The sequence below is a fragment of the Liolophura sinensis genome, chromosome 13, assembly GCF_032854445.1.
Source record: "Liolophura sinensis isolate JHLJ2023 chromosome 13, CUHK_Ljap_v2, whole genome shotgun sequence".
NCBI lineage: Eukaryota > Metazoa > Mollusca > Polyplacophora > Chitonida > Chitonidae > Liolophura > Liolophura sinensis.
Genome location: NC_088307.1, coordinates 1,941,332 through 1,954,667, shown reverse-complemented (window position 1 = coordinate 1,954,667; position 13,336 = coordinate 1,941,332). Strand labels below are relative to the sequence as shown.

Below are 13,336 nucleotides of genomic sequence, written 5' to 3'. Positions count from 1 at the left end.
TTGTATGCCGGTGTTCCCACACAGATAAGCATGGTTTGTATACCAGTGTTCCCACACCCATGGTTTGTACACCAGCATTGCCACACCCATGGTTTGTATACCAGCCTTCCCACGCCCATGGTTTGTATACCAGTGTTCTCACACAAATAAGCATGACTTGTATGCCGGTGTTCCCACACAAATAAGCATGGTTTGTATACCAGTGTTCCCACATCCATGGTTTGTATACCAGTGTTCCCACACCCATGGTTTGTATACCAGTGTTCCCACATCCATTGTTTGTACACCAGTTTTCCCACACCCAGTGTAAAAAATTTATAAGAATACTTTGAGTCAATGGCCAAAAAAATAATTTGTCTAACCAAGATTCAAAGTACTGGTAGTTTTTTCAGTTAGAAAACCTAAAGCTTAAAAACCTACTTTGTTGGGGTTTTTTTCTTGTTCCAAGCTTGTTTTTGTTTCAACAATATTTCGGATGCGTTTTACAGAATGGCACACAGCCCTAACACACAAACACCCATGTCTATTTTTAGCATACCTATTAGTCAGTTTGTATCAAACTAAAATTTATGCATAAATTTGACTGCATTAGCTTCATAATAAAGGCATCTTATTAGCTGGCAGTCAAATTTTATAGCCTTTGATCTTTGCTTCTTAAACAGTCTTGCTATGAACTGACCATTGATCAAACAAAACTTGTGATCTCTGGGAACTTCCAGGTAACACCAAACTCATCTACTGATGAGAAAAAATATTAATATCCTATATAGGAAGGGTATTGTTTAATGGAGGAAATCACCTTGTTTTTTTTTTCACAGGAAGATGACACACTGGTGAAAATCTAAGTTAAACTTTGATTCCCACAGATCAATATCCTGTTTATATATGTAGTGGTTTCTGGTCAAGATTTGAGATAACTTCATAAAAGAGTAACTTTATATACACAGCATAAGTTATTGTCCATCAACAGATTTTCTGGTAGGCTACCAAAAAATCATCAGTATTGTCTTCAGATGCTACTTTGATAAATTACTTGAATTACCTTGGTCTAGTTTAATAATATTGTTTAAACTATGTAATCACATTGTGAACATTTCAAACACCATAGGCCTACACAGTCCTACTCTTGATAGGGTAGGGCCTATAGAAATTTTGCAATTCAAATGTCCAAGAAGAAAAGACGTGTCAATCTGGGATTTAAAAGAAACTGCAAAAAAAAATGAACATCCTTATCCCGACAAAACTCAACGAAGTGTGATACCGGTACCAAATCTTAATGTAATTTCGTGATCATCACCGCTTTTCAATCCACATAAATGTCAAAATTCAGTATAACGAATGGCTAATTTGTTCGTGAAATGGCATAAGAAATGAATAAAATGTTTTCACTTACTTGTCATAATCGTCTTTGCAGTAAAGTTTTTTGTCCTTAGAGAAGCAGGATCCGGAGAGATGGACTTGGCAGACAGAGCACTGCAGACATTGCTCATGCCACGAATGGTCCATCACCTTCAACAAGTACCGATCCTCGATGGGTAGGTGACAACCGGTACATACCTCTTTTTGGTAGGCGGCCGGCATGATTCCTGAAAAGAAAGACAACACATTTTATCCAAAATGTAAACACTACGAGTCTGCAACGAGAGAGCAAACGCCACGTGCAAATTCACCGCGGCGTCATTCCCGCCATTTTTAGCTGCAGGCTTTTTGCCTGCAGACGACAGCTTACCTGAGAAAAACATCACCAGCCAACTTCTAAACAACGGCACTCAACAAAAACCACTTAAATCTCCCAGTAAAAGTTGATATGTCGGTAGACTGGTGCACAAAACGTCGTAGCGAACAAGTCTAATTTTTTTTCTGAAAATTAGAAAGATGGCATTTTCTTCTCGCTTTTTAGCCTATAACTAGGAATCGAACTACGTATAGGCCTTGACTATGCTGAAGTCAAACCTTGCTTTGAGGACACCGAAAATAGCCGTACATTTCCTCACGTCCGTCACACAGTGAATGGATCGCGCCACACTGGGTTCTTCTGGCGAAGCACGCAATATAAGAAATTAGCAGATGTAAATCAGCCATTGTTCTCATGAAAATAAAGACTGTTCAGTAGATGCTTTGTCTTAAGTGTCCATGTTTCCTGACGACAAAAATTGAAAACACTTTATGTCGATCGTTTGTTTCTGTTGCTTTGGCACCGGATTAAACGGAGCTATTTTTACACTATATAGCATTTTATTGGCGTTTTCCTTAACAAACTCGATTGCTTGTGCCGGTAGGAAAAATATATCAGTACCAGTAGCGGAATTTCCATCAAATGGGAAGCATACATCCAATACATAAAAATGGTACTAAAATGAATCGCTATAGCTTGTATTTTTTTCTTTAAAGCATTGCGTACAAACATCGATAGTGTTGACCATCTTTCGATTTTCAAGATGTCCTCTATGAAATCTTATTTTTAAGAATTCTGAGGATGACCGTAGGTTAAGCACCAATCAAATAAATAAACAATCAAATAAATAAACAAACAAATAAATAATATTCTGAAGTGACGGAATTTCTATATAACTTTGCAAAAAACAAAAACAAACAAAAAAAAAACTCCGGTATAGATGTTAACAATACATATCACACATTCTTACACATCTACGCACATATAACACATTAAACAATTACGAGGTAAATGAAGTATAGCCGTCTACATCCGCATTATCGCTATATACGACGAGGCCAATTAAGATCATTAGTCTCTTTAGCTGCTACCCACTGTGTACACATGGTTGTCTGCATGGACTCACACACACAGCGCTTCAAAGCCATGCTAATTGTGGTCAGTCAGACGGCTGGCCGTGATCGGATAATTTATTGTCGTCAGTTGCACTTGAAAAGAGAGAGATACTCGATGGGTTCCTCCATGCGCTTGGTGATAACTAATTAGTGTTTACCCGAGATCAAAAAAGTACCCATTTCGCGCCTTTGAGGATTATAGAAGTACATGTATTTACAATTGTATACAAAGTACATGTCGACGTTACATGTCGATGTAAACCAACCTACAATCAATTAGATACAGACGTATACACTGTATTAGTTATATGCAATGTGTAAATTTATCAACAAAGTATAATTTCACCAGTCTTGAGTCTGACGTCTATTCTGCTGTAGGCGTCACATTTACCTTTATTTTTTCGTCAATGGCATCGCTTGGGTTATAAAATTGTTTCTGGTATAATACTTTACCAGAAAGTTACGATAAATCGATTTGCACAGATTTTTTTAAGACGTCAGGCGACAAACAGTTCGTATTAAACTGCATATTAAGGCATTACCAATATGCATGTGTATAATGTATTTACTTATTATTTATTTAATTATCAACTTTATTTACTGATTCAACGGTGTGCTCAAGAATATTTTCAGTTCAAATACAACTACCGGTACACAAAATATATAGAAAACTACCTTCGATTATTTCCAATCATAGATTTTTTGATTAAATTACAGTTAACTAGCGCGGAATGTCTTCAAATAATATCAATCACAAGATAACATTGATAACTAAGTCCAAAGCGAAACTTGGTTGGCCCCCCAGAAAAATGCCACCTCTCGCTCACAAGGTTTATAAGAAAAAATCTCTCACAAAACAGTAAACCTACTTGAGCGAGATCCATACTAATCAAATCAAACCGACTCATTCAAAACGAAACGGAGGGCCCTCTCCGCTAATGTGTCGCCATTATACTCGCACACTATACTTTCATCGTGTAAAAGCCTTCTAGTTGTTTGCTTTGAGCTACTAACAATTTAATTCGCTCATGTCGTGGCAACATGCGTTTGTTGCAGTTAAGACAACGAGTTCATTGTGACAAATTTTTAAGTGCTGCCTCACTCAAACAGTACACGACAACTTTGTAAACGACACTTTGGCCCGTTGTGTGTTTTTTTTTTTACAAAACTTCGTACATCAATGCCTCGATATACTGTTGACAACGAAATCCACTAAGTACAATATACCCTTATATCTGAAGGCTAAAACAAAAAAACACACACACACACACAAACAACAACAGCAACAAAATCGAACAGTCAGCACGTTTACACAAACCTTGGCGAACTTTGCGGAAGTTCCATCTCAAAACACGTCGGACATTGGTTTGACTTGTTCGATTCAATCGTTTTAACAGCTGGATTACTGTTAAAAAAAATGGTTTATCACAGCAGGCTTTTGACCTGCCTACACATCGAATGATTTTGTGAATCAGTGTATACAAAATATAAGGGTTGTAAGGGTCAGAGAAATTTTCTTTGCAAGCCTAGTAAAGATTAGCACACTAGGGGCTGATTTCACAGAGAGATTTTTGACTTTTCAAACGATGCTTACACATACTTTAGGCAACTCAGTTTGTTTTGCTCCATACAGATGTTTTGTTTTTCTCTCTTAAATGGGGCAAACTTTGTTTTAAAGCTCAGGTCTGTTGGACTGTGACAATATGACAATTACGCCGAAATTTATAGAAAAAAAAACAAAGCAATCATTTACTCAAAGTTGAAACTTTGGAAGTGTTTAAACCCAGGCTTTAAATTTGATTACATTAATAGTTTATATAAATCGTATAGTTGATTATAATTTATAATTGATCATAGTTGATAAGTTTGACTATAGTGAACAGTTTAATTATAACAGAATTAAATACATACATACATATCCCAAACTACCATGGTACAGTTAAATACAGAAAAAAATCAAATATCTTGAAACACAAAGAAAACTGTTTTCCATGCAAGTTTCAGGTGATAGTCATGTGATATTATACAATGAACATCCAGGAATATTTGTAATGTATTTAAAAATAAAACACGCATGCTGACGTTCATTGTCCAATTTCGTCAGCGTCATTTGCATATACAGCTGTGTGGTCTTGAAATAATTGTAAATCTGTCATAGCAACGTCGTAACAACGCACCTCATCTGTATCGCCCCTGAAGAGCATGACAGTCTATTGCCCAGATATATATGAATTATGTCACGTATTATATAATAACGAGGACAAAGGTAATCTTGTTGTTTGAAATGTCCCCACGCCTGAGAGTTTTATGCATATACGGAACTATTTATAAGAATTCATGTTTGTACCTTCACGTCTATACCTTCATATAAGCTGACGCAAAATACTCTATTTGCACCAAATATTTCAGACAACGAATACAATAGCATTAAAGAAGTCTACTCTTTTTTTGTTGCTTGATTTCTTTCGCATGTATATGGCCTTATTGCATCAGAATGCCTGTTATTCTGTTTAGGGGTATTCAAAGAACCGTATAGACACAAAAATAAAAGTTCGATAAATGTATCTATTTGAGTGGTGAGTAACGCCAAACGCGAAGAAGAACCTGTAGAAAGAGCTGGATTTCAGCTCTCCACTTCTTCAGTCAAGTACTTGGGATCTACTGCGAGGACATATTAAACCCCTGCGCCAGTCACGATTCCTGCGTGAAAGATATACTATGTCATACATTTGGTAAGAAAAACCTCATATAAAGGCTATACACACCCCATAGACTACCTGATTATATTTGGCTATTTGGGAGAATTAAAATATTATGAACACAAGCAAAAGAAATCCGTTAATATAACAAAAACACAGTCACCTGGACTTTAAAGTGTGTCAGTTCGAAACGTTATAGTGAAGTTGTTACATTTGAGACAGCGCTTTGTATTTTGTTACACTTTGTATAGCTTAACAAAATCTGGTAATGGAATAATTTTTTTTAATGCGTTTGTAGCAATTTCTACAATCGTTATGTAAGATTTTTACATTATGGGGTAGTAAATGTTACAAATGCTTTCTAAAATTCAAGTGGAAAATTTCCACAGTACTGAAAATTGGTCAATCTATAAGTCTCCACGAAGTTATGGTCACACATAGTTTTCCACGCAGCAACGTGACAACCTTTAGAGAACTTTGATCGTAAATATACACGCTGCATATTTATGAAGTTACAAAATTTACAGTGAAAAAATTTCCTTGCGGTGTCATACACCATATCATATGTATTTTACAATGAGCATGATATACGTTTGGCTCCACGTTAAAACCTGTCCATCGTGTATATGAATTCAGTATTCCTGCGTACGGCCAAAAACACCAATAAAATAAAATAAAAAAAAAATAAAAAAAAAAAAATAAACAAAACCCAATTAATCTTAGTATACAACGGTATACAGTTAACTCGACTTGTTGATTTAGCATCACTGTATCCCGACAACTGCAGATGCAGGCTTACCACACAACATATAGCGTCTTAAACAGCCTAATTGGCATCTTTTCTCAAATACACAAATAATATTGCGTGGGTAAAAGCTTACACGATAAAGTACAAGGAATCGATATTAGGACTGGTACAGACTGTATATATACACACAAGGCAGGTATATATGTGTGCTCGTATTTGCTAATAAATAATTATAACAAAACCTTAAACCACCATAGTACGTGGGAAGGTCTGCCAGCAAACTGCAGATGGTCGTGGGTTTCCCCAAGGCTCTGTTTTCCCTCCCACAATAATGCTGGCGTATGAGTGAAATATTTTTGAGTACGGCGTAAAACACCAATCAAATAAATAAATAAATAAATAAATAAATAAATAAACCACCATATATTCTATATATATATAATAGTACTGCATACAAATTAAGCAAAATTTAATGTGGAAATTCTAAAGTATGATTACAATCGTCTGAAGAAAAAAAATAGTGCCGGAATTTCGTTTGAAAGATACGGGGATCTTAATGGACCCGATCTCAAAACGTGTATACGCCATTCGAACTACACATATACTTCTGGTAATAATACTGACCTATAACATGACAGCCTTGTCTCAATGGTTGGAAATGCTGTCTAGCAACTCGGATAATAATACACTTTCTAAATTATGATAAAGATTACTGAATTATTATTGTCAATTTTTAGGAACAGTGTCATATGTTGTGGTTGTTTTAATTCTCTAATGTTTTTGTTTGTCTGTTAAAAGTCGAATTCGTCCATATAATTTATGCATTGATACTAATACATTCACTGGTTTTGAAAAATGAAATTATTTCTGCTTTTCTAAACACACAAGAGCGAACTTTCATAATGCCAGGGCAATGTGTAATATTGCGACGAGCAATCGCCGAAAGGCGTGCAGTATACAACCGATGCATAGCTCTTCGGAAGTTAACATCATATTTGAAAAATAGGGTACAAGAAAACAGTGGCCATGATGAATGGTGGACTGAATGATTATATGACAGCGCCACTCCAGGTGAACGAAGGAGGCTTTACGTCAAATTACCAATGGTTATTCCACTTATATGCGGTGGAGCGAAAGCTTTTATTAAAGTGGAAGGTGTTAAAAATGGCCCGTTCTTCTGATCTTGGTCAAGATAGCCCTGCAGTTGAATCATACACTTGTGTTTGATTCGTGGATTTTATGATATTCCATCCCCCCCCCCCCCCCACACACACTCACCCACCAAATATCCATTCAAACTGTTATTAAACGGGACTCCAAAAAGGTATAATGACTCAAGAAATAACTTACTGTTTCAAAGCGTTTCGACGCGTTCAAAACCCGCGGTATATCATACGATTTTACGTCCATTTGCATGAATGGAAGTGATGCAACGGTGAAACCAAATCCAAAACAACTTGATTCAAAGCAAAATGCGAAACCGAGCTGAAACCGTTTGCATAAAACACACAGTGGGATCTACATGAATAAAAAGCATCTGAGCATTAAGTACTGTCTTTGATTAAATGCTTAATTGACTGGATGGGCTGCTTTAGTGATTGCTGCCAAGCTTGCTAAACGGCGAAACCGCCTAACCGATATCCTTCGTCTTGACAAATTTTACCGAATTCAAATACTGTGACTTAAAAAAAAAAAACACGACGAAATCTCTACAATAAAGCAATCTGTATATCCGTATGTTATGGACTTGCATTTCGAAAACAATTCTATGAACATATTTGTGAACGCATATTTGCGTGTGAACATATTTCTATTACTTACCTGTAAGCCTTTGTACTTAGCGTGAACTTCATACGGTTAAATAAGTACGATATACCCACGCATGAAGGAGTATTGTACAAGACAGATTTATAAAGAACATAGAGGAAGTTTACAACGATATAGTTGAAGACTATAATACAGCGGTATATGCATAATATAGATGGCATGGTGTACAAACAATGCCACATGGTTTGTGCTTCAACAAGTCTCGAGTGTGGTTGAGCAAACACGGTTACGGGCAAAACAAGATTATAAAGACATGCATGCGTGATGACATATCGCTACTCCAGACGGTAACCCAATGCTATCTTGCGTCATGTCGTCGATGCAGACCAAACAATGTTTGATAACGGGAAACCAGATCCACTTTCTACCGCTGCATAGACTTGTCATTGGTCCCGTGCCATGCATGATTCTATATATTGCAGGTATATGCAAAAGACTGCGAATATGCATAGACAAGTTTTTTGTTATTATTGCAAAAGTTACCTTTACGAAGTTCTCAAGAACAAACTCGAACAACCGACATCTCGACGATGCCGGGTCGGATTTTCCTGACACATCACACGGCTAAATCACTACCCCGGGGTCTATAGCCCAGGCTTCTTAACGTAACAAGGTTTCAGTGTTAAGGTTAACAAAATGACAATAACAAGGTTACATTGTGTTCCAGGTAAACTGTCACTTACCGCTGGAGATGTTAGTCCAAATCATGGGTTGACAGCCCGATGACTGCTGTTTGTCGTTTACTTGTCCCGGCAGTATTCGCTCCCGGTGCAGGCAGACCGGTCTACTACAGGGCTCAGTAAACTCCTTGGTAAACGACACAAGGCGTGGGTTTCAGCGAGGTCCGCGCTGTGACAGAACTGTCGAACCTTCGCCTTGCGCACGCTGTCGGTTATATGATACTGCTCCGCCTTGACTACCTATGCCGGCTTGCCTGCATGCCCTGCCTGCCCTGCGCGGTCAACTGTACCCGCGCCTCTACAGCTCTCTAATCACCAGTCGCCTCTCTTCCACTGCCGATGACAACCCGCCTAAGGCTTTGTTCTTTTCACTCTTAAACTCTCTTACCACGAGGTATAGCTCGGCCTACGGACCCATTTCCTGGTTTTTGTGACCTGTCTTATTCATTCAAATGTATATAACTAACTCGGACAACTATGTACTCTGTCTGCCTCCTTCCATGAGAAACGAAGTGGTAAAGAAAAAAAAAGTACGATACAGAATTTTGTTAAGGTGAAAATTTCTCCCTCGAAACGAATTCCTTGAGAAAATTGTTACGTTCGCCATGCATGTGTGTGTATGTGGGTCTTGCTTAGGGTTTGTTTGGTCATTTGTTTACATCGACGCCTAGAGAGAAAACTATAAAGTTGTGTAGCCTTCTGAATATTCATGTGTTTACGCTGTGGCTGGCCGTACAATAATGTATACAGATATAAGGAGAGATAGGTAGTCACGCTCGGTGATTGTGAAATCATGCGAATCCTTGCGTGAGGAAGAGACACGCCGGAGAAAAATGAATTGAAAAAAAAAAAAAAAAAGGAGTCATCCCACGACATAAAATGAGGTGAAGATTCCTTAAAGTTTCGTAAAAATGCCACAAATTTTAGAAGAAAAATACTCGACTAATAGAGCGTGTCCGAATTTTTGTACAAACCTGTACAGAAGAAAGCGAAAAAGAAATTGTATCATAGTGGGTTGCTTGTTCCCGAATTCACAGAGAAAGAAACATACAAAAAGGACGGTTTGGTCTTAATAGGTGGTATATCAGTTAAGGGTAGAATGGATGAGTTTGCGGTGACATTACATGCATGTCACGATAAAGCCCTTTTTATATGTTTGCATGTGCCATTATATAGAAGTTGTAGGTTGCACCTGGGATTTGCACCGTTAATGTACACATATATATCTACACCGAGTACGCAGAAATCATGCATGAGTTGCAAATTGCAGCCGTGTAGGTGCAATGTTAATGACATATATACACTTTACTGATGTTTATGTCATCTGCATGCATTACGTCCTTGTGTACTGAAGACATCCTGGTATGATATTTGTCTGGACACTCAAGGCGTCTTTCATTAAACACTACCCAGCAATGCATTGATGTATTTATTTTTTGACAGCAGTTTAACGTCGTTCACATGAATATTTCACCATTATGACGTCGGTCAGTTCCGGGCGATGCCCGGGAAAATCGTGATGCACCCTTAATTCGATGGGTATGTTGTACAACATGAGCGTGTCCGTAAAGGTATATGCGTTATGCCCGAACATTTTTACCTGTTACTGATGCCAGAATGTTCTAGGCCTTTAATAGTCTTTAACTTATTCATGCTTTCACTTCAATTCGTTGGTAATTTTTTTTTTTTGAAATTTGAGGACAGACGCAGGTATATGTGTGAGCATTATTTGCCTGAGTAACTCACCGCGCCAAAAGTATCAGGTAAAACTCACGTGATAGTCTTCGCGTGTGAATTTCGGAACGATTTAAATCTTTTTGTTTTTTCATTAGGGTTCATGATGGTTGATGTTATCGAGATAATAGTCGCACAGGTAGCGTTTAAGTCTATTTAACTGTTGGTAGTTAGAGGAGATGTTCGGTGTTATTCACACCGAGCTGCACGCATAGACAGTTATTCTATCATCTCGTGGATGTTTTTACGAGCGATCTCAGAGTTAAGAGGCGAAGAGAAAACGTTTCATATTTCTTTAAAGTTTTGTATATAATAATTCCATAAATGCTTAAGATAGGGCGTTATTTCATATACGGCCCATGCCACCCCAGCCTTTCGGAGCCGTACATACAAGGGTTTTCACACCATCCTCAGGCTTACCACCGGACACCGAGAGTCGTTGTAGGCCTATACAGAGGACGAACCGTCGGCTGCGAACGGGTACAGGCATAAGTGGAGGCTGTCGTCCCGTCCCCTTTCACTGCCACCTTTCTACAGGAGCCCGTCCCACCAACCTTTTGTCGTCATGTCAAGCCCTCGTCAAACTTTCACAAAAGCCAGTTAGAAAAGGGCCCTTTGCCATGCAGAACTTCAGACCAATGCCTTAAAGGGTCCATGCGTCGGGCGCCTATAATACGCTCTCTTGTGGGTACCCAAGTTGCCCTTTATGCTTTCTTACAATAACGCCATGTCAACGTCGGGTGAAAGCTTTGCCCTGACCGTGAGAAGTCGAGAATTCATTGTTGTGGTCGCGGGTTCAAGACTGGCAACTGCTGCTTTTGTTCTCGGCCGATTGTACACGGTGAAACCTGTGTGTCTCGATATATATACGTCTGTTCGCCAACTGATTTTCTTATGTCGAAAACATTTCCTTTTTTTTTTACCAGGACACGATGCAAACAAGCAAAAACTCTGGCCATTGCGAATTATTGAAATGGTAAAGGATTATCAGGGGCAAATAAACACAAATTACTATAGCAGGCCCCATTATCAAGAAGCTGTCTTATAAATGTCAGTAATTTTATACTTGTAGTATTATTCCTGAACTTAAATTTGAACTTGAATAAAAATATAAAATCCCTAAGAGGAGTCACAAGTTCAGCGTGGGCAAAACTCATTTGAAGTTAAGACGAAGTCTCACTTATGTCTCAGACAGATTTGTGATCCTGGGACCAGTTGATATATTCTGGATTTAACATACTTTAAGGGCTTGCAGAATTGGTAAGGTTTCACTTTCGCTTTCCGAGATTTTAACGATTCACTAATCCGATCTTATTCATGGGATAGCTTAAAAGCTGGGCTAAATAAGTGTCATCAAATTTGTTCGAAGGGTGCATGTACATCGTATTTCAATTCTATGCATATTCCTTTTATGTACTAGGCTAAACGAGCACATTACATTTTCTTCCTTCTTATTTATGATTTTGCTCACTTCAATGCACATATATATTATACACACATATAACACCAAACATTGGCGTGCATGAGTGATATACTTTAACATATTCCATGCACCATGGTCTGTGTCTTGCACTATTCTCACCAGCATTTTTCAACAATTCAACCTACTATGCATGACTACCGTTTTGTTTAAAGCTATACTGCTGCTGCATGGAAGGGTTACCATATAGCAGGATGTGCATTCGTACAGAATAAGCCTGGTCTAAAACAATCCTCAGAACTTATTTCTTCGAAAGCAGACAAAGCTCCTACATATATATACAACATAAAAGACTTACATCACAGAGAGTAAAACCGGAGCAGCGACGACAGTGTGATAGCTGGCAAATGGTCACATGCAACCGGTGAAATACGGCCTCTTGTCACTTCACCTCAGTTAGAGTTTAAATGTTTAAACAGTGGCAAAATACACGCCCCTTAGCATCATTTATTAAGCAGAATTAGGTAAAAAAAATTGTACTCATGTTGGTGTTTAGTTGCAATTGATTAGACACTCCTGGTCTAGAGCGACTGAAAATGCAGCGTTGTCATCACGTTGGACAATGCAAAGGTGTCAGGTGTCCAGGATGCAGAATCCAGGTTAATGGAGGAATTTAATATCAAAACAAATTAGGTTTTAAAAAAGTAGATAGGCCTTTATGTGGTGTGTCACCAATCTACAACGTCTGTGTTAAAGTATTGTCCAATCAGCGTTCCAGCAATCCTCAATTCTAAGGCAAATCTGGTCTTTTTCAGTTGCGCATCTTGTGTAACATTTGGAGCGGACATCCAAACTGAATCTCTCTCTATATATATTCAAGACAAAAAAAAGATAAGAGCCAGCACTAGACATTTTCTTTTTCTGAAATTTCAATAACAAAAGTTTCCGTATCTCTTAGTTTGAGCATTTGATGTAACTACGGTGAGGAAAACGACACCCTTGGAAAACAATCACAAACCAGAGGAATCAAAGAACAGTACTTCATTCATAAATTTAAATCTGAACTTAACAGAGAAAACGTCGGGAAGTAATCTCTCTGAATGGATAATCCCCTGAGCAAGTTCAAACTTTATAATGTTATATGTAATTTGTAACTAGGGCTGAACACCATGGCTTAATTTACCAGCATGTATATGTAGCTGTCGCAAAATATGTTGAAATAAAAAAAGCTCTGAAGAACCGTCATGATACGGTGAATCTAGTAAGCTAAATCAAAAAGTTGAGTTTGTCATGTTTTTTCTAAATATATATATATATATATATCTACATGCAAAAATTTAAATAATCATTCGTGTCCTATCTTTGGTCATTTTTAATCAAAAATCATATTTTGCTGTCTAACTGTATAGATGTAATGCGAAAAGCTCGTTCATATGGA

At 37.8% G+C, this 13,336-nt stretch overlaps 1 protein-coding gene across 1 annotated transcript in view; it reads right to left on the bottom strand.

Annotated features, from left to right (window-relative positions):
• LOC135480593 (LIM homeobox transcription factor 1-alpha-like) overlaps positions 1-8,860 on the bottom strand; it is a 55,820-nt gene extending 46,960 nt beyond the window's left edge. The window contains exons 1-2 of the mRNA XM_064760466.1: positions 8,748-8,860; positions 1,394-1,586 (exon numbers count right to left, since the gene is read on the bottom strand). Coding sequence (XP_064616536.1) covers positions 1,394-1,586; positions 8,748-8,772 — 218 coding nt within the window. The 5' untranslated portion in view covers positions 8,773-8,860. The remainder of the gene's footprint in view (positions 1-1,393; positions 1,587-8,747) is intronic.
• Positions 8,861-13,336: the final 4,476 nt, after the last annotated feature.